The sequence below is a fragment of the Genypterus blacodes genome, unplaced genomic scaffold, assembly GCF_046128005.1.
Source record: "Genypterus blacodes isolate CSIRO-AG114 ecotype Tasmania unplaced genomic scaffold, CSIRO-AGI_Gbla_v1 ptg000017l_1, whole genome shotgun sequence".
NCBI classification, from domain to species: Eukaryota; Metazoa; Chordata; class Actinopteri; order Ophidiiformes; family Ophidiidae; genus Genypterus; species Genypterus blacodes.
The window spans coordinates 1,907,083-1,929,418 of NW_027466831.1; the positions used below are offsets into that span (position 1 = coordinate 1,907,083).

At 42.5% G+C, this 22,336-nt stretch overlaps 1 protein-coding gene across 3 annotated transcripts in view; it reads left to right on the forward strand.

Moving 5' to 3' along the window:
• Nucleotides 1-22,336, forward strand: part of kcnab2a (potassium voltage-gated channel subfamily A regulatory beta subunit 2a) — a 61,721-nt gene that overhangs the window by 19,887 nt on the left and 19,498 nt on the right. For 2 of the 3 annotated variants that reach the window (XM_076141071.1, XM_076141072.1), the window contains exon 2: nt 957-1,123. In XM_076141071.1, coding sequence (XP_075997186.1) covers nt 1,047-1,123 — 77 coding nt within the window. In that variant the 5' untranslated portion in view covers nt 957-1,046. Of the gene's footprint in view, nt 1-956; nt 1,124-7,304; nt 7,667-22,336 lie in introns of those variants that run through there. The other variant, XM_076141070.1, reaches the window with a different exon arrangement.

The following is a 22,336-nucleotide window of genomic DNA, read 5'->3' on the forward strand; positions in this document are numbered from 1 at the left end:
GAGGCCGTCTTGGTGGTTTAATTATCTAGGATGCCAAATAACTGCAATTTCCCAGGGTTAAGTCTCATATCCTCGTTTCATGTTACTCCTCATGTCCGTCTCATGTTTCCTTTTACTGTGAACTACCCAGTAAAGACAACATAGTTAATGAATTGATGAAAACGCAGACTGATGAACATGTTCTTTTGTTGCCTTTTTGGAAATTTAACTCAAAACTTAAACTCTACGTTACTTAGGGCAGTTTGATGCATGTCTTCTACTGACAAGCTGGCATTGGACAGGACAGTAGGAATCTTTGGCAGTTAGTTGATATGCAAGTACTTCGGTTTCTCGCCCTTCTCTTAATGTTTCCATCCAACTAACATTCTGGGCCTCACCACATTTCCATAGCCAAGGTCCCAGTGCTGGGCCACAATGTTCAGAGTGGAACAATCATGACAGCATGTGGAAATTCCCCTACAAGAAATGTCGGCAATGAGGTTGGCAATCGGCTGAATCGACAATGTGGAAGATGTTTGCAAATCCTTTCCTTTGATCACGTGCAGGACTAGGATGCATTTCAAGTTAAAAATTCTCTCGTCTGCAGTAGATTGAACATGTGGCGCTTCCAAACAAAGTTAGCAGCATCTTCGGGCCAAAACAGCAGCCACTTTTCTGGCCAAGAGACGTGCTGTGTTGTGGAAGTCTGCCCTAATAGCTACTAACGCCAGCACTGCGCCTGTGGAAAAGCACTAAAGCAGAGCCGCAGATGAGACTTCATAAATCTTGTGACTTGCAGCTTGGGTTTATCAGCTGAGTTTTAAATGGACCCGGCTATCTGAACAAGCATGTTTTTTTCCGGGAGGTTGTCAGAGAAGTGAGTTTTAATGGATGACGGAACTGATGATGGGGGTGCTTTGCTTTGCTGGAGCCTGTTTGCTGTGGTTATAAACATCCTTCCTCCCTCCTTCCTAGAGGCCCTGTGTGGTGATCATCTGTGCCCCTGTGGTCCCTGAGAAAGAAACCCACCCCCGGCAGGCTGGCCACACCCCCTCCCTCCCGCCTCCATGTATCCTGAATCGACCACAGACTCACCCGCTCGCCTCTCCCTCCGACAGACTGGCTCGCCGGGAATGATCTACAGGTGAGCTCATCACAGATAACCTGCGTCATATGGGCTCATTTTATAATCAGTTTACAACACATCCCCACACAGGGAAAATGATACATTTCTATAACTTCCCCGTACTGACATTCACACCTGATATGGGCTAGTATAACAAAGACTGGTGAAGCATGTACACACACTTTAAAATACTCCCACAAACGACATGTATTAAGTCGGTGGGGGAGAAGGTGAGGTCACCCATCCCTGCTCTATAGAGCTCGTTATCCATGTACTCTGATTCTCGTCCACCATGTGGCAGCAGAGACTCATCCGTATCATTGAGAAGCATCTTCTTCCACTCAGTTCACATCAAGCAGCTTAATGGCCGTGTTCCACATTACTTCCATAATGGGTAAATAGGGATGCAGTGCTATCCATCATCCAAATTACAGCTATTGTACTTGATTCATTTAGTCCTGTGTGATGTAATGATTTTAAATGTGTTGTTGTTGTGTTTAAATGTTCAGTGCTTAAGATTTGCTTTCACTGGGACATCTGCCACATATTATCGGCGCCCACTATCGGCAAATCATTAACATTAATAACACACCATCGTACTGGTTTACGTCCATTGCCGTCCCACAATCTTTCCAGTAAGTCTCTGCATAATGACGTCCCTTATTCAGAAAGCTGTTAAAGCCCTGGTTCCGCACCCTGTCCAGGTCAGACAATCCAGCAGGGTGCCCATTCACTCATAACATGACTTCATGTAATTGCCATCTTGCTGACTTTACTACTACTTTTCATTAATGGAACGTGAATGGCACGACTGGATGAATGATTCATGTCACTGTCTTACCGTTCCATGCTACCCCCATGTTTTGTGATACCTGTTAATCTAACGGCTCTTGGTGGTTCTACGGTAAATTGTGCATTACAAAACTTACAAAAGTTATCCAGTCGGGATATGCAGGCTTTCACATTTCTATTCATCGGAACAAAGATCACACTCTATCTCTGCTCATCACTTCTGATAGTGTTCTTTGCTCCCTCCTATTTAGTTTCCTCATCTTTGTGTTTCATGGCGTCTGTCACTAACTTTTTACCACTTCTAATTGCTTTCATTAGCTGCTTATAATTAACCAAAGCTTTCCTTTCTCCTGCTTTCCTCTGGTGCCTTCAGCGCTCGCTATGGGAGCCCCAAACGACAGCTGCAGTTCTACAGGTATCTGTTCCTCTATCTGGAAGTGTTTCTGTCAGATTTCACTCAGTTTTCCTTTAGTGTTTAATATTTGTTCACTCTAGTTTCTGCGTTTCATGGCGTTCGAAATGGAAAGGTGTGTTTCTGTGTGTGTAGAACTTCCATTGCATTATCACATTTTGAAGCAACTTTACAATAGTTAGTTCCGTCACAGTAACAGTAATGGCTGGACACAGTGTCACTCTAGGACCTTGTGTGGTTGAAAGAAAACCACGACAGGGAGTTGGTTCGATGACACAATTTGATTTAAATGTACTGCAGACGGGGCTTGTCGGACCTCGGTTTTTATCATTATGCTGCACGACTGGACAAAAACAGAATGTGAAACAAAGGTTTTGCTGTGTTTTGACCAGATTTGATGCACCATGCCTCTTGCTCTTGGCTTAATTGTCTACTTTCTCAGGTAGAGTTTTGCTGTTTAGCCAATGAGCAAAACTTGATTATGCCTTTCTGTACCACAGAAGACGAGGTCAAGTTTCCAACAATTACAGACGCCAACTGAGATAATTGCAAAATGACCATATGGAGGAAATATATATTGTGCGTTTGTTTTTTGTACATGACATTTTGGTTCATTACAATAACCTTGCTTTAGAGACTTTCTGCTCTCACATTGAAAACCATACATGCATTAGTAAACCTCTACAGCGCAGATTACACCTATCATCTACTATTTAGCTGGCGAAGCATTATCCAGCTCGAATCTGATAGGGGTGATGACGGATTTTGTTGCAAGGTCGCTGGCCAATGCAAGATTGTTTGTCCAGTGACACATTATATGATACATTTACTGTTGACGGTCTTGCTTCTTTTTTTTAATGTAAAAGCACACATTTATTGAAAATGTCTTTTTTCATTTCCCCCCCCCCCTGGTGTTTCTTATTCTAATAGCCAGGTCATTTTGGAGTGTTGAAGAGGAGGGCTTCTCCTGGAGTGTGATAGCTGTTAATCACTCCTGCAGCAGTGTGCTTTAGAAGCTGCTTTAGTCTAGGATCATGTTTTATGGTCTTATATGAGCCCTTATTGTGCTGATCCAGGGATTAAATAACCCTGACGTTGAGGATATGCCTGTAATGAGCTCACTATCGAATTTTTATCTTGGCGCGTTCTACATTTCTGTCCTTTTGAAGTGCAAACCGTCCCAATAGTTTCTCCCCTGGCCTACCTGTTGACGATCGATTAAGCCCCCCATCCCAGTCTGTGCTCTGTCTGAGGGCTGATGCTGGGAAGCGACGTTTTCTTCTTTTCAATCATTTCAGCATTGTAATGGATGACGTGTAATACAGCAACCACTATGGCTAATGATTTTCATCCTAGTAAACAGTATGTTTATTGGTAAACAATACATTTACTTCAGGATTCTAAAGGTTTCACTCCATAATTTTTCATCTCTCTATCTGTTGGATCTATTGTGCAGAATGTTAAATCAAGAAGTATAGTCCAATATCACATAAAATGTCTTAAAGGGCTTTACAGACCCACAACATCAGGAAAATTCCCAACCCAGCCCAAAGCTCTCAAGGACATCGAGGAAAAACTTGTGAGAAAACCTAGATGGATAAGGAAAAAAGGGAGAGACAATTCCATGAGAGATTCCCTCTCCACGAATGGCTGGGTATCAATGTTCCCTTTTACAGCATCATACCTCTTTCTATTAAGGATCTGTACTATTTTCTATACATTATGTTAACACTCCAGACCATCACGATAAGCTATAGTGCATGGTTCTTTACTAAAAAGGCTTTTAGCACAATATTTCCGGCTGTGGCCATCGTTAAACCATTTTACAGTTTTCATGAGACTGAGTGCTTTCCTGATGGCCAAGGTCCTTGACCTTTGATCACTTAATTGTCTGTAGTCACTTTAGGCTATCGATTAGCTTAGAATTGTGTACGTAACACACATTTGTTCACTACACCCTACACAAGTGTAACATGTCATAGGTAGTGTAGTTTGTTTGGGGCTCATACTGTATAACAGCATCTTGCTCTAGCAGTAAAAAAATGTCTTGCCTACATACAAGATGCTACATATAGAACTTATGGGAACCAAAAAGGTTATGTTTTGTAAATGTACAGTTAATGAAAAGAAGAATCTAAATCTAAAGCTGCTTCATTTTAAATTTATTACAGTATTACCGCACACGTTTTAAATCGCATATTCAAATCACTGCCGTGTTGCACTCCAGCACAGCATATAGCAGAAATGAGAAGACTAACAGTCTGACCTGCGAGGGGGTGGGGTAGGATTGGAAGGATAGCGTGAACATTCTGGGCATTGTGCCTTCTCAGGGAAACTCAAATCCAACAGGTGAAAAGTAACCGTTGGCAGCACCTGGTAGGACGTCGGCGTCTTCATCGTCCACATGCCAACAGTGGAGTTGCCAAAAACTGCACGACCTTGAAATGTTACACCTTTAGGCCACTCATCCTTAGCATTTCGTAATAATAAGTTAAATATCTGAGAGTGAAAAAACACTTTTCACTCAATATTGCAGTCCATGTTAACATCATCGTCAGCAGCTAGTGGACCTTATCAGTGCTGCTACTTGGTGGTGGTGTCATTATGTGGCACTCTGTGATTCTGACGCTGGCCTGAACACTAGTGGCCTGAGATGTGAAGATGCTGTAACACAAACAGCGTATCTAACCTGTGTGGTTTGGGGTGGAGTACTTCAACATGCTTAGTGGTTTGTCATTGTCTGTATCTGTCTACATGTGTGTGTGTGGCGGGGTCAGTGAGTGCAATTGTGTGTCTCATGTGCACAAAACACTCAGACCCTCATTATTGTCCAGCTCTAAGTATTCTTTCCTGTGGAACAACAATCAGAGGCTTTTAGTGCAAAAGCTTTGGTGAATAATTCAGGGCTGATATTATTTGCTGCGGTTAGCAGAAACAAGACAGGCCACTAACAACATAAATGGATTTCATCCATGAGGGGAGGAGGAGAGGTGTTGGTTGTGGTGATACAGTATGGACGAAGTAGTGAAGGGAGGGGAGGGAAGGGAAGAGATGCACTCTCTCATTCACTAATTGGTTTAGACATTTCCTAGTAAGACACTCCCAGTTTGGGTGGACCTGCGTCTGAGCTGGCTGCAGTCTGTGTTTATAAGAGACGGGAACCCCACAACCTTGCTCATGAGCCGACCCCCAAGAAACCGGGTGAGTTTGAGGAAAGATTCATAACATCGGTGACCGCATCCGGAGATATGATGTGTTTTGCGTGCAAGATGTCGGCTGAGTAATGAGTGTGTACGGGTGTGTGGATGCATGCCGCCTTGCTTGGAAGCTATTTTATTTCCTTATCTCCTCTGTCTCTCTGTGAGGAAAATCAGCTGTTTGGGAGAACTTTGATGAGAAGAACTAGGATGGATAGCAGATTTTTTTTAATTTGAGCTACATTGCATTTTTGGACGAAAACTTGACCCATAATTTTAGAACAAAGTTATAATTTCTCTACAGATTTTCAGATTTTTTTGGGGATTTTTTTTGTTATATTTGTTAGCTTGGGTAATATTAATAAAGACACAAAGTCTGAGATTTGGTTTGATCATAAAGATATGAGTTTTAAGTGGAGGTCTGCTGTCTGTGTTATCTCTCTGTGAGCTGTTTTAGAGTAGGGCAACGAAAGTGCTGCTCAAGCATCGGATCAGTCAATAGACTTTCAAAAGATCAATACAGCTTAGACGTTACAGTGGATTTTTAATCGGCAGCAAAATATTGTTTGCTTGCTGTCAGGCTGTGACAGTGAAGAGACATTGACAGAGTGACCTAAATGACTGTAACTGATGAGGACAAAAAGCTTTAGTTGTCCTTTAGTCATTTCCAATTGATCCGTGAAACAAGCTGAGCGAGCGCATCAAGTCTCAGTTTTATCATTGATGGTTTAACTGTAATCATCATTTTGTATATGTGCCAGATGAGATATAACCTACAGAATTTCGAAATGTAGTTCTTTTTTATGGTTACCTGTTTTAATCACATTTTTAATAGTTGCAATCTTTTGGTCAAATGTTTTTCGATAGCTTTTTAAAACTTCCGAAAATTACATTTAGATCAAATTGTATTTACTCAAACATTTCGCCGTACCTCACTCTATTGGATATTAATGAGCATTAATGTAGCCTAAATGTTTTACTTTGCTCCCTCCAGGAAAGGTGGTGAGTGCTCACTACTACACTCAGCTTCATGCAGGATGTAGTGATGGTGGAAGTGCTGCCCTCTGTTGATATAAATCACCTTAAAATGCAACATCTGAATCATAGAGGGATCCAATCTAAAGCTGAGAATGCATTACAAAACACAAATTAATAAGAAACTAAAATAGAAATCAGAATATAGAAATTATAATGTGATTGCTTTGGGCTCCCTAATTTGCTTAGCATAAATTAAAGTCCAGTCTTTATAGATCTATGGTTGTATTTGTATAATGTGAGGCTCTATTTGGTATTTCTTTGAGTTCTATGACCCTATGGGTAGACTGTAGTGGGGGGACACACAAATTAGGCGGCTGACTGCTCTCAGAGAGTTTGTTTCTTCGTTCTCCCTCTTCACCCAGTAAGAATAAGGATTGAGACCAGGAACGGTGTGCTCTCCCGTTGCTTGGTGCATGTTTGAATGCTTCCCTATGCCCATAGAATAGCATGTGTCCTCTTTGGTCCTGCTCCTTAATCACCAGCAAGTCACCTGAATGCTCCCTATCAGTGTAACTCTGCCATTGTGCACCTGTCAGGGGAGGGTGGTGCTAGGCTATGTTGTGCGACTCTGATTACAGGATGCATGGCCGTGTGCTGCCCCAAGCAGGAGAGTCGTTTTTTTTTTATGGGAGCAGGTGCTATTTAAGGAGGTGGCTGTGTCCTACCGGCTCCTTGCTCCATCAGTGTCCCTACTTTATTCTGGCTCCTCACTGCACGGTTCGCCTCAGCATCAGGAGGAGGCGGTGGTGGAGGGGGGGGTATGTTTGCAGGGGGGTACGCCGGCGGCCCCCGGGGGCCTCCCGGCAGGCACAAGTCCAGTCACTGTGCTCCTGAAAACCTACAGATCCCTAAACCGGGAGCGCCAGGCGGAGTTCGGAAGAGCAGCAGCAGCGGCAGTGGCAAGATGCTGTCTATGACATACAGCGAGAGCATCCGGAGCGGGATCAACCGCTACCACTCAGACCAGGCGCTCAATCAGCCGCGGCCAGTCGACCATGCCGAGCTGCAGAGACTCCGGGAACAGAGAGTCGCAGCTCAGATTAAGAACATGGAAGACTTCTTGAAGATGAATGGTCTCGCCATGGAGGAGTGTGTGTCTTATCAGACAGGCATGAAGTACAGGTAAGAGAACGGCAGAGCCTGACAGAGACTCTGACACTCTGGAGACCTGGATTGTGGTGGGACTGAGAAAAAGGTGGAAGAAGCTTTGGGTTGTAGGAGTGTTAGAGAGTTGAGTGAGTGACTGTGGAACAGGTGTGAGCTTTATCTCAAGATTGATAGTGTGAATTGTACAGGTGTTTTTCATCCATAGAATATGTATTGATCACCTTGATTCGATTTAGCTGCTCGCTGTCATTAGAATCGATGAGCAGTTAGGAGCAGAAGCACTCTCTTTTATTAACGGCGGTACAGTCCTGCTCTGTCCTCTGGTCAGACTGCACTCATGCAAAGGTACTGGGGCTCAGTTTTATTTTAATCATCTAGGTCGGTGGCATATTTGCCCATCTCCGTGGGAAGGACAGACCGCTCCGTAAGGGTTTACCTGGCCCCTTAAATCTCACACAAACTTTCTTTCCCTTTTTCTCTTGATAGAGCTTTGATTTTACCTTCTTAAAGGATGCAATAAAGCAACATGATTTTTAATGAATGCCACTACCTTCTTGCTATATCATCCATTCTACTGCTAAAGCCTCTTATACTAAGGATGGCTAGATGTCCTTCAAAACGACAACAGGACAAGACCTACAATTTAATCATTTGCTTATAATGTTTTTTCTTAGTCCCTCTCAACACAGTGACATGAAGCCAGCCAAGCCTGCTTCGTTCACTGTTTCTGTTAATACCACTTGACCTGTGAAGCAGTCTTAGCTGCTGCTGTGTTGGCTGATTTAGGGTGATTTTTGTTATTGTCACAGATCGTTAGGCACACTTCTGTATGGCTGCTGTTGTTTTTGACTGAGAGGTGGCTGATGTTACTGCGTCTGGACTGATCCAAGTTTGACTGTAGTCTACGGGCAGTGTTGTATGTCACCAGCATGTTGCCCTGTCTCAGTCAGTGTTGAACTTGGGCACAGCATTGTGAGCGTGCCTGTAGAAAGGGAGGCTCATGTTGCATGGAGCATGGGAGCTTCTTCATTTACATATCTAACGAGCCTCACGTGTTCACATTGGGAATTCTGGATCCATTTATCTTAAATCGGAACATTAAAGTTTAATTGAACTCCCTTCCTAGTTTGATTCATACAGTTCCCTTTGTGGATATGTGTGTTTATCACAGTACATGCAACCTCCGATTCAAAGTCATCATTATTTCAGATGTTTGGTCAGGAAAGTGGCATTCGCGTCGCTACTTAGCCGTCATTAACCATGCTTTACAGCACAATTACTCTATATATAGACAAAGTTAGGCTACATCGTAGTTATCCCCCTTTCCGTTTGTCATCCTCTTGCTTTGTTATTCAGTACTCTGCACGCAAACATGCACGCATTCGTCCTGCACAAAGGGACCGTGTGGGGGGGTGAAGCACTCAGTGATATTAAAGGAGCGATTGTTTTACATCACTGGCACAGCACATCAATCCCTTTAGTCAGCTTTAAACAAACTTACTTGACAGTAAGATGCGTCTTTTCCGTTCAGTTATTGATATGAATTCGTATTATAGGTGGTATAGGTAAATATTATCTTATAGTTGAAAACATTTTCTTACTTTGATTAGGCAATAGCTTTGCTCCATTTCTATCATGTTGTACTTGAAACAAAACACTACCACTTATCGGGTTCACTTGGACGACAGAAAAACTTTCCCTAGTGTCCATGTCCTGGTGGCTGAAAGAGTCAGGCGGCCTGTGAAGGAGCCAGACAGAAGCTTCATGTCTCCTGATAGGCTTGTATGAAGGTTCACTGCAGCAGGATGGATTTCTCTAATGACTTCACAGTAATTGACATAGCAGTGAACCCTTCTCAGCCATAACATCGCTTGTTCTAAGTGGAAACTGGTACATGTATGTGCACATGCTGTAGTTATGCGTTTCATATAAAGAAATGTACTGTGCCTACAATTTTGTATTCAATTGGTTTGTCATACACGCATTTTTTTTTGTCTCGCTGTCCAAAGTCTCAGATCAAGCTTAATCTTTTAAAAGGTGTAGAATATCTGTGCAATGCAGCGAATCACGATCCACTTACAGCAGCTCCCTTTGACGGGTGCTCTGTTACTATCAGCTGGGTGCCACTAGATGGCAGATATGTTCCACTGAAGCACCTAAGGTCATCCAAAGTAGCACAGACCCCACAGGCTTCTGATTGCACTGTAATGATCCAGTCAGTGGAAACAGTTGGCGTATCACTCTCATCACCCCCCACACTGCTGAACATTCTGGCCAACACAGACTTCACCTCTATTCTGTTACAGTTCAGCCTGGTATTAAATGATCAGGAGAGGAATGAACGTTTCCAGACTCTGTCACAAGGTGGCAGTGTAGAGTTGGGATTAGAATTTCTGTACCTTTTCTAAGTGAACAATGTTATCTTAATATTATATATTCTGTAATAATATCTCTCTACTACAATAATGGGAGTGGCATAGTCTTTGTCACAAGATGAGAAAGAAGAAGCATGATGAAGTTTTACACCTTAGAAAGATATACTGTAAGATTTGTCTTTATGAATTTTTCTTTGAGCTGTCTCCAGCTGCCTGAGCCTAACGGCTCATCAAAATATTCTTTGCAGAATTGGAGGCTGTGGTTGGAACACAGTGCAAAGTTTCACACTGTGAGGACGTGCAAGTTCTCTCCCATGTAGTCTGAGTCAGTGAAGGAGTAAAAATATGTTTTTCTGCCTCCCAACTTCCAAACTGTGAACATTCAGCGCAATATTAATCTTTGCCTTATTTCATTGGATGTATTCTCGAAGGATGCATCCCTGTGTAGCCCTATGCATGCTACGCCCTACAGAGGGGAGAAGGCTGCGTTCTCCTTTTGTCTCACATTCAGCACCTTCAATGCTGCTATATCACTGCCATTGTTGTTTTGGTTTGATCGCAATGGTCTCTGGGAAAAGCAAGGCAGGGAAGAATACACTGGCGGTGTCCTTCAAATCCTGTCAAACAAAGACCGCATTTCTCCACTGTGCTGAATGATCCACTTAAATGGAACACTGTAGTCAAGCGAATGTGACTTAAACAGTCTTCAATTCACCCTTCAGAGCTTCACAGCTCTGATGCACTACTGTTGGGAATCAAACCCACATACATTGGTCGTTTCCTCTCCGTTTGTGAACACCGTTGCTGGTTTTCCCTCTTCCTTGGCTGTACCCTGTTAGTTCCATGCTAGGCTCTGTCTTGTGCTTGTCTAAAGATTTGTGAAATGTGACAGGTTAAACTAGTGAAATCTGACAGGCCAGATGGTTAAAGTAAGGTCAAAGCAATTATTTCCATTCTAATTAAGAAAGCTGTAAAGGGCAAAGTATCGTTGGTTTTTGACCTTTTGATTGATTGAAATTCAGGCGGCCCACTTGTACTTTTATGCCTTTGTGAATTGGCTGCGTGTTTATTTTATTTATGTCTCAAACATGCACACTCACGCGGTTTGGTGCTTATGTGCAAGGTAAATTTGTGTGTGTGTGTGTGTCATTGAGGCATAAATAACATACGGTAAGTGTAAAGAAGTGTTATATCTGCATTTTTAAATGTAGTGACACACGTGCAGGATGTGGACAGGAAGGAATAGTAAACGGGATTCTCATTCATGAGAGAAGGCAAAGCTTTTAGTAACATTTCTGGAATATTGTGGGCACTCCTGCAAATTTAATGAATAGGACACTTTCCAGTTTCACACTTGACTGACGTTTAAAATGTGCAGCAAACTCAAATCCTCACTTTCTTTGATGCAGTAAAATGCATAGTGTTTTATTGAGCCCATTATTTTTCCTTGAACTCTGCTTTTTCTCTGGTTTTCTTTATTTCCAATTCACTCTCTCCATCTCCACACATCTCTCATTGCACCTTCAGTGCCAGTGGAGTTGATGGCATATCCCTATTTTCCGCTCTACTTGATCCTTTTATGTTTGCCCCCTTTTTCTTTCTTTATTGGTTTTGCACATCCATTTTTCGAGACATCCAGCCTCTGCCATAGCCTACTTTCCCCCTTTTATTACCTCCACCTCGACAACAGAGTATTAGGGCCACTGTTGAAGAAAGAAATGGATTTCGAGAATAAGGTTGTGATATATTCGGAAAAACGCCAGCTGACACATTGTACATGTAAGCAGTCACTTCCTTCCTTTGAAACTCATGCAGTCGAGAGCATTTCTGCCTAGCAACATTTCTCCTTGTGAACGGTGCCTGACACTGGGCTAACGCCGTCAGTACAGGCAGGCAGGAGGCTCGTCTGTTGGAACAGGAAAGATTATTTCACGCCACCCCCCTACATCCGGGTGCATGCTCTGTGGGACTCTGCCTGGTTTAAACTCACAGTCATAACCAAGCTTTGATGCTGAAAGCACGACATGGCTTTTAGGTGGTCGGCATGTTCATCATCATTACAATTTATGATGTTTAAGTCTCGATTTACACAACCTCAAAAGATACAATAATATACACAGTGATGTGTTAAATAAGCTATGGGTGGCTGTGGTGCATATATGTACCACCTTACATATTTTGAGTAATGCAATGTTTGGCCAATAGGGAATATTATGACCCTGTTGCATAAAAACAGGGGATCCCTGTCTGTGACTGTCTTTCGCAGTTCAGTGTGTCAGCAGGGACAGCTGAAGGGAAACTGCTCCTCCTGAGCCCTGCTGTCTGCAGGGAATCTTTCATATTCACTGGAGAGTTAGGAGCTGCAGTGCTCACTGCTCACAGATGTGCCTTTATCTCCCTCACGCTCCAGTTTCCCTAAGAAATACACAGATTATCTGATAAAGTATCCAACTGTAACTAAAACCTGATGTTGTACTGTCTCTATTTTTATCAGGGCATCTTTTTAAAAGTGTGCCTTACACTTAATTAGATGATTGTACCGCATTAAGTAAAGGTAAATTGTTACTCGTATGAACAAAATGATGAAACTAAACAAAATATTTGTTATAAGGCAAAACATTACCAGTATATTCATATGTTTGCTTTCAGGTAACTATATCCTTATTACAATGATAAACCACTCAACCAGTAGAAATTGTTAAATATAGAATGATAATTCAGTTAACTGCGCCAAAATCACTTCCACATCTGTCAATCCATGCTCAATCTGTCTTGCCTGGCATTGCTTGTCATTAACTCCTTTAAGCCCTTTCTCCCATCCGCTTGCACAGAAACACACACGCATTCACACATCCATTCCATTCCCCGCCCCCACCTCAGGGTGCGATCCCTTTCAATTGGTTACTCAAATCCTCACTAAAGCTGTTCAATTAAACCCTCGGTAAGAGGAACTTAACCCTCCATCCGGCTGCTTGCCAGTGGTAACATGTTACATATCTATGCTGCACTAACACCGCATGCTACAAATTGACATGGACTTGACCTGACACCGCAGGATAAGTTTGCGTAATTTGATGAGAGTTGTACACAGAAGCTTGCTAAGATGATCTGTGGACTTGAGTGCAGGTTATTCTGTTTACCCAGCTTGAATAATTTTTGACTTGAAGCTGTAACACCCTTATTTGATTTCGGGGCTTCCAAGGAATATGCAGCAGGGGATCTCGAGTAGTTCCTACAGAAACCCAGCGTTCACTCAACTAGCTTGGACAGATCAGGCCGGGCACCCTGCAGCAACACTGCATGCCAGTTCTCATGCCAATCCCAGTTTGAATGAGGTACACAGATTGCAAATTAGCAAGATGCGACATAAAGATGCTTACTGCTGTGTGGAATTTCGAATTTGCTAATTTAATTCAGTAGCTATGGTCATTTATTGTGTTTTGCCTGTGCTCCCTGAGCAGAATTGATGCAAGACCGTTGTGGTGAGGGATCGTTGTGTGTAGTCAGACTACAAACTGTAGATCTGTCGATTAAAGTAGCTGTCTGCCACTGCACTCCTTTGCGCTGTAGCTTTGCGGGTTGCAGGGTTTTGGAAAAGGCCAGCTGTCTTCGCTCAAACTTCAGACTCCCGCAAGGCTTCATTATAGTAGGGCATCATTGATTTATAATGCTTCATACAGACCAGAGCTGTGAGGACCCATAGAAAATAACAATAGTTTAATTGCATATGTGCTTCTCCGTGCTCTGCAGCATTCTTATCGGGTATTCTTAATAAAGAATACCAAGGTAATCCATAAGGTGAAAACCAATCAAAAGTGGAGAGAATTTACAACAAAACTTACAAAAACTTATGTTTCAGACGCTTGGAATCAATAACTGGATGTGCCTGTGCATGATTCCAAAGTGTAGAGTAATATATTCCCGCTGATGCTTTTGGTGGATGTTATTCAGCCGTGGTCGTGACCAGAGAAATGCAACAAATTTTAGATTTCTACAAATTCTCTCTCCTTCCTCCACCTTACATTGAACGAATTTGCAGGCCCTTATCGCTGCTCTGCATTCACTCACTGATTGAGTGTCTGAGAGGGTTTTTAACAGCTCAGTAGATTTTTGGATAACCGCGAATCAGGCACTTAATCAAAAGCAAGGAGGCGAAGGCCATAACACAAGGGAGGACATTGTGATGAAATGTGGAGTGGGAGGAGGTGGGTTTTCTTTTCTTTAGGCTTAGATTTGTTCTTCACAGCTAAGTAAGAACCAGCTATTGAGTCCAGGACTAACAAATGGAACTGAGGAGATTTGTTTTTGTTTTTTCAGATATTGTTAATTTGTTTTCTATTCAGTGATTAAAAAACATTAATCTCTTTATCACAAGATAACAATGAAATATTGGCCTTGGCGTGTTTGAAATCATCCTGCCGTATTCACCTCAAACACAGAATCATTTATTGATTATTTAATAGTGGCGTTTTGATTCATTCTGTAAAGGTCTTGTTACCAACAATGAGTAGAGGTTAATTAAAAACATTGGCCCCAGCAGAATCTGATGAATGAATACAAAGCATCTCATACTAGCCAATATTTGCTGAAAAGAAGTCTAAAATGAATTTCATGAAAGGCTGATGAAATGATAAAGAAAATGTGTGTGCAGCATCTCGGCATTTGTTCCTGCTGACTCGCACTGGGTCCACTGCAGTGGAATCTGATGCGTCATGCCAGTGTGAAAGCTTGCGATGGGTTAAACCAGGTAGATTACGATGGCTGAGTATCACAAATGATATACCACCTGCTTGCAAATGATGTGATTGCACAGGGGTGTTACATGTTAAGTGGACAAATGTGTAAGAAAAAGAGTAATTGCCTTTGACAGCTCTGGTTGTAGACATCTGAAATGTGCCGGGATGTGAGGCTGGGATTTCTTTTGCGAAAACAATACGCGTCATCCGTCATACACCAGTCGTATGGCATCAGTCATCATTAACGCTCATCTCCTCCGTTGCTGATCTTTAGCCCATATTCTGTATTGAAGATGTAGTCAAATGAGATGAATGGCATTTTGTCGGGCTGAAGAACTGGGTGTTGGTGAATGAGTCATAGTGATCCTGACAGGCACGCTTTATTGGCTCAAGCACAATTGATGTTGATTTCTGCGGCGTATGCTTTTCAGTTTGATGCTCGGGCCTGGTTTGTTGTTTGATTATTGCGAGATCTAGTTGCATCTGTTGTGTTGTTTTGTTTTGAAGACGTGTTCTTCGGATGGTTAAAGGAAGTGAAGATTGTGCTTAGTGAATAATGGAGGCTACAGTGGAGCTTAGATTTGGTGGGAGTCATCTGTTCAGAAGGAAAAAGTCAGACAGAGCAATACCTGGTTGGAAAATTGTTAATCTATTGATCTATTTAGGTGACAGATTGCTGGTCTATCGGTTGATGCAGGCTTAAATTGATTACCTTGTTTTTCACACCAGTCAATACTTGTGGAGATTTTCAGACATGAATAAATCAAGGGTCACCAGAGGACTTATTTGGGTCAAAGTACAGTACAAAAATACCACGATACAGGAAGAAGGTCGGCACTTTATACTGAAATAACATCCATGTTCACTTTGTATTTCAATTTTTATCTTATTACATTTACTCTACAACTGTAGTATTTCCAGATCTGTAGATGCCTTGAGCCTTAACCTGTCAGTGACATATTTGCTTATCATAGGCACATGGAGTTTTAGTCTGGTTTGGTGTGTGGGCTTTGTGTGAATCACAAGACTGACACACTATCTGTCTGTGCAGACTGAGCTCACATCCCCGACCTCTCCCTCGGCCTCTCAGCATGTCATGACTCCCGGGGGCCCTTGAACGGAGCAGACGGCAACATGGCATCACGTTTCCACAGCAGTCCTGGCTAACGCATGCACAAAATTCTTTTATGTAAGACCAGACTCCTACTCTTGTACCGCAATTGTCAAAATGTAGGCGGAGAAACGGATGATTGACTGAGTGGCGTCGGCGACAAATCAGTTCCCCCGATACCACGACTTGACTCAAACTTAACCTTGCGAAGGTAACAAGGCGCCAAAACCCTTTCCCATTATATTGCCTCTGCTGCAGATGCTGAGATCGATGTGCAAACAAAGTATGTGTGTACAAGGGCCAAGGGCAATGCTCTATTCCCCCCTGGCCTCTGTTAGTCGGACAAAGGGCATTTTGGAGGTTCTTTGTGTTTAGCTGAGGTCTGTGTGTGACAATAGGCAAGCCAAATGTGTTTCTCCAGACCCCAGACTGTGAAATTTAAATCAGATTTCAGTTGAATCAAATCACCTTTTCCCCCAGGTTTCTATTTAAGTACGGTAGAGCAAAAGGTCATAGTTCCAAGAATAGGGCTGTCAGTAAGAGCCCGTTTGCTGGATTCCTTTGATGGATGTTGCTTCTTTCACTGACTTACTCTCTGTGTCTGCTCCTGATGCCATCTCTTTTAATTATCTTCTTGGCACACTAGCTGGTCCACTTAGATAAGCTTCAGTATTATATTACTGGCCGCGTGTGGCTCCTACTGTCTCTTCAATCTGCAGCCACTGTAGCATCCACTCCGGTTACACAGCCTCCAAGCATTATCACATTTTTGCTGTTCAGTATTACTTGCACCGACTCTGCTCACCTCAAGTCTGCTTTTGTTCATCAAATTCATTAATAACCAGTTATCATCAGATATTGCGCAGTAGTTTGGGGCTGTAGATTCATCTTCTGCTGTAATGATTTATTCTTGATGAGACGGTTTGCACAGTTGGATGCTGATGCCAGATTAAATAATTGTGGGATATCCATATTTCAGTCTGAGGATAAGTGATAAAGGCCAAGAACACAACATCTCATTTGTGAGATGCCTTGGTGACTCCTGCCTTTGACATATATTGGCACAGATAACATTACATAATGAATATTTCATGGGTAGTTGGACAGGCCCACGTGAGAGCCCCCTTTTCTGGGGCCATGGGCTATTGCAAAGTCATGACCAGTGAGTGTTCCTCTTCCCCCTTTCTTCTCACAGAAGAAACTATATGTGATCATACTCCAGGGCAAAGATGGACAAAGATGAGAGCAAAATGCATTGCCCTTCCATCTGAAAGCTGCTGTAAGCACAACAGAATTCAATGCTTTGCGCTCTCACGCTGCTGTACTTCTCTGAATATTCCTCCTCATATCCCTCCCACCACATTCCCTCCCTCCCTCTCTCTCTCTCTCTCTCTCTCTCCCTCTCGCACTCTCCTCCCATCTCTTGCCTGTGTGCACTGTGCCGCTTTATGCTGAGCACAAGGCATACAGATGTAAGTTTTATCCAGGCAACAGTCAGAGCCAGGGAGTGACTGAGAGGTTGCCCTTTGAGTAACATGCAGTAGTGTATGATAGAATCTTTAGCAGCCAGTGCAACCATCAAGACGGACCTCCAGGAGATGAAGAGCTTGTGGGATTGTGTGTCGTGTTCCTTTCCCTTCATCTCTTTGTGTGGATCTGTGCATTTCCGCTCTTAAAGCTTGGCAGCAAGAGGTGTTATCTCTCTCACTAAGCTCAGCTTTAGAGGAAATTGCAAGACTCTAATTCTGTCTGTCAGCTTTTGATGAGCGACTGATCAACAGATAAAGCAAGCGTGGGACATTCGCGGGAATCCAGGAGAACTCTGCGGCGAGGAATTCATTGCACTTCTGCGTTTGCTGGACTGTCACCTTTCAAGGGGTTTTGATTTTTATAGCTTTATGTTGGACTTAGATTTTTCCTTAATTATCTTTGGTGATTGCACTTTGGTTTCTGAGCGACAGATTGGCTAAAAAGAGATGCTACCTTTTGTTCAATCAGCTGTCCTTGATTGTTTAAATACATTCTTATCTGGCCTCACACTCTTTTTCGCCATTGTGAACTGGTCGGTTAGCTCAGTGGTTGGGCAGTGATTTGTGACCGAAGCTTCATTTCAGGTTGTTGCGCCACAGCGATCCAGCTTTCTCACACACTCCAGAGGATCCCCGGAGTTCAGCTTTTACCTCTGTCCTGGGAGTTCTAGCTACCTGATTTTTAACAGAAGAGAGTTCAATTCGAGTACCCGCATCTGGGTCGGGCGGACCAACAGTCAGAATGCAGGTGTCGTTGGTATGCACGGATCATCGCGGTGGCGTGAGCCGCAACACCGAGGAGCGGCTAAACCGCCAGAATGCCAACAGCCCCAACACGGGCACCCGCAGCAAGTTCAGAGCAGTGGCGATGGTGGCTCGCAGTCTGGGACAACTCTCTGTCCAGAGTGTGCCTTCCTCCAGTGAGCAAAGCATGAAGACTGGCATGAAGTATAGGTAGGGCACACTTCATAACCAGACTAATACCTGTCCAAACTGGACCACTCAATGTGAGAGTAACAACATTGTATTGTTTTGTTTAGTGAAACATCTTCAGTATTCCATTTTCTGTTAACCTTTAACTGAGTGATATGAGTCAAAATCTTCGTTCTCCTGCTTCAGAATGTTTTGAAGGAAGACAGTGACTTGGCTCAGGTCACAATACATCGGACTGGTTTGGCTATTTGCTGTTGTATGATTGCCTTCCTTATACCCGCCATAAAAACGGCCAAACCCCTGCTGTTTACACTTCAGCTGCAGGTTGTGCTTTGTTATGAGAATGATCTGAATGATCAAAAACAAATAATAATTCCCCCAAAAATATCCTAAATTTCCTCTGGCATCAGTTGTGTACTAAAACAGGACGCTCTTGGGAAGCTGTTACTCCTCTTTTTATCTGAGCTCAATGTTCTCCAGTGGTCCCACTGATTGGTTTGGTACTTCAGGTCATTTCAATTGTGTGGCGATTAGTTTCCTGTTCTGCTCTGTGAAGGCGTGACATAAAACAAGGACTACAGGCAAAGGACGCCACATAATGCATGTTGAAATTCAGAGGCCTCGCTGGTGATTTGCATTGAACCGCAATTATTATGCGGTTATTGAAGCACAAGGCGACGGTTTTCCTAAGATTTTTTTGTGGTTATTTTTAATTGTCAATTCCTTGGTGTTGAATTGGTAAATCACACAATTAAAAATACACACCGTCAGTGGCTGCTGAATTTGGCAGTATGAGTCATCCTATTAAACGCCTCTTACGGGCAGTGAATACGGATTTTGGCGTTGCTTTATGAATTTTCTCCTCACTATGTGGCTTCTCGTTAGGATGCTGCTCTGAATTTTTACCCCTCTCTTGTAATCAGTTGATTACTGATTAGTGCTCAATTGTATTACTTACAATTCAGATTCTGTTGTCATAACATTGTGGGTAAAGGGTCCTCTGTTTCATCCAAGGTTAGTACTTGAGCTTGCTTGTTTGTGCACACACACTAGGGGCACCATGACAAATTGCTTTGTTCTGCCTGCTTAGTTTTTTAAGCATTGTTATAACATAATGGTTTAACAAGATGCAAATGTATTACATCAAAGAGAGGTGAATTATTCAAATTCTCCCTGCTACTGCACAAGCAACAAAAGGTAATGGTTGAAAGTGATTCTCAAAATGTATGATGAATGGAGGAGTTAAGTGTCGTGCAGGACAAAAAAAAATCAGGGGGCAGCATGAGAGGAGTTGACAAATGTGAGTGTATATATAGATGCGTTTTAACTTGGTACAGTATGATGTACAGCAAGCTGGCCATTAATGCAGCGCATCTGCTTCGCATTGCAGACTTGATTCAGCTTGTCAGGAGTTTGTGTTTGCAGTAATAGCCTGTTCTCTTTACATCACAGATCTGCTCCACATAATTGAAATAACAATATTTATTTAAATCTAGCTGCATCCACTGCACTGTAAATGACTGCGGTTCATGCTCTCATACAAATTACATCTGTGCGTTTTAGAAATGTATTGAGCCATATCGTATACATTACAAGTTTATAATTGAGGTGTGAGTGAGCAGTAGCACCATGAGGTAATGCAGTTTTGCTCAAATGTGTTTCAGCGGGATATTGGATATGAAAGACTGGCAGCCAATATATGTCTGTAATCCTGTAATGATCAGAAATGATTTTGTTGTTTCTATGATCTGATTCTGTTCCACAATGTGATATTGAACATTTGACAGGTCAATGATTGTTTTGGACTGAAGATTAAATGAAAAGTCAACACCTTAAATTGTGAGGATATTCTAAAGGCGACTCACAAAAGCCGGTTGTAATTTGTATTCTGTTGCGTTGCCTGTGGGTGGAGTTACATTGTCTGCTTTTGCTGATAGAATACCTCTGCGCCAGCCATTACTGGATTACAATTTTGTGGAAAATACGCTACCTTACATTTTGCACATTAGTATTTAATAACACAAATTTTTTGCTGAATGTGCTGATTGGATTTGTGGTATAATTCTTAATGTTATCTTTTAAAGAAAATGTATCAAGACACGCAGTGATTTGCCAAGTTCAATGAATTCTTCAAGTCCTAAACACAGCAAGCAGCAGAACGTTTTATTTATGATTTAATGGTGTATTGATTGAGTGAGAAACTAGCATTGGGCGTTTATATTGAGGAAGCGCATCACCCATCTTCTCTACTTCTGGCTGAGGGCAGAACTGAATCCTTTGCTTCTAATTGGCTAGCAGCAGGCACACTGTCATTATTGAGTCTAATGATACTGAATGAGTAATGTGATTTTTTTGCTTGGAGGCCAGCGTCTGTTTATATTATTATTATTATTGTATATCTATAGTACAGACCTATAGACTGAACAGGCTCTGTGATTGTGATGTAAGCTGAAGATAGTGTGGGCCTAAGTGTAGCCTGATACACAGTGATGGATGCTTTGAGGGTAAAACATGTGGATTTGATGTGGGAGGGCAAGACACGGAAGGGAAGAGAGACACAGAATGAGCGAGGTCTTAAGGTTATTGCCAGAGGAGCAACAACGCTCGTGATGAAGCAGGCTGCTTCTGTGCTCGGTCCGTGTTAACTGCCTCAACATTCTCACAGGCCCAACAATGCACATGATAAACTCTGTGGAATTCAGTTCAATTAGATTTTTCTATTAAATTCACTCTGAATTGATTTTCCCTCGGCCAAGGACACAAGAATGGTGTTCTGACAAATACAGGTACCCTCACAAAAGCATTCCATCATCATGTAGACTGCGCACTAACAAGCTGCTTTAAATTCAGTTCATCTCTTTTGCATAATGTCCTTTCTATTATCTTTAATGGCAGAGTTAAGCTTGAATGTAGACTGATGGACTAAGCCTCGTGGCAAGGACGCAGGGTGGTGTGAAACTGACCTTCTCCATAAGGTTAAGAAACGGTATTATACCGAGTGTGTTCTCAAGGTACAATGATAGAGGAAATGGGGCAGTTTTAGTGCAATTCCTCACAACAGACTGAGCATTTTTCTAATGTGACACTGGATCTGCATGACATGACTGGTTAAAACCATCAAGCTGGGCTGTGAGAGCCTGCACCTCCTGCAAGGAGTGATTAAATGGCTTCAGTCAAGACTGAATTAATGGTGCACGCAAAATGGCTTATGATTATGTAAAGTAGTTTCGCTCAAGGAAGGGAATATATGTGGGATTGGGCAGGTAGGGAGTCAATCCCACTCACAGTTCTGGATGAGTTCCTTGCTAAATCTACCAAAACCCAGGGAGGCTCTTGGGTGAATAAATCACCTGAGCACTTGAACATTTCTATTTCTTTCGATTCAGAGAAAAGAAAAGAAACTGCAATTGTCGAGACAAATGCGTTTTTGTGGTTTGTTCAGGCATGTACTCTATATTGAAGTATCTCTCTATATTTTAGTTCATTTTCACAGTGAAGTTATCTGTGCCAGTTTGTATTGTAACATTTCACTTTTCCTCTGCTGTGTTGCATTCAGCATGGTTGACTGCAGTGAGCATGTAAATCCAGCTGACTCACCTCCTCTCCTGGCTCAGATCAGCTGTAACTCAAAGTGGCCAGAGTGCCAGCATGAGTCGCCACAACCTTGCAGGTCCACTTTTAGTTTGAAAGTTGACAGTGGTGTACGTACTTGTAGTTAAGGATGGCATTTAAAATCAGCGTGTTGGGTGAAGGTATATTAACCAAGATAATAAACTGCAAAAGGAACTCCATATTATCGCAGATGTTTGCTGTTTGCTTATTGATTATTGGCTGTGACTTCACAGTGAATTAGACTGTGTGCTAAACTACGGCTGTGCATATATTGTTCTGGTTTGGTACGAGATGTGTGACATCATGAGTGTGGGTGATGGCAGGGACCTTTTCCTAACGTTCTGACACCTTGCTATCGGTGAGGCAGCTCTCCGTGTCCTGCACTCCCC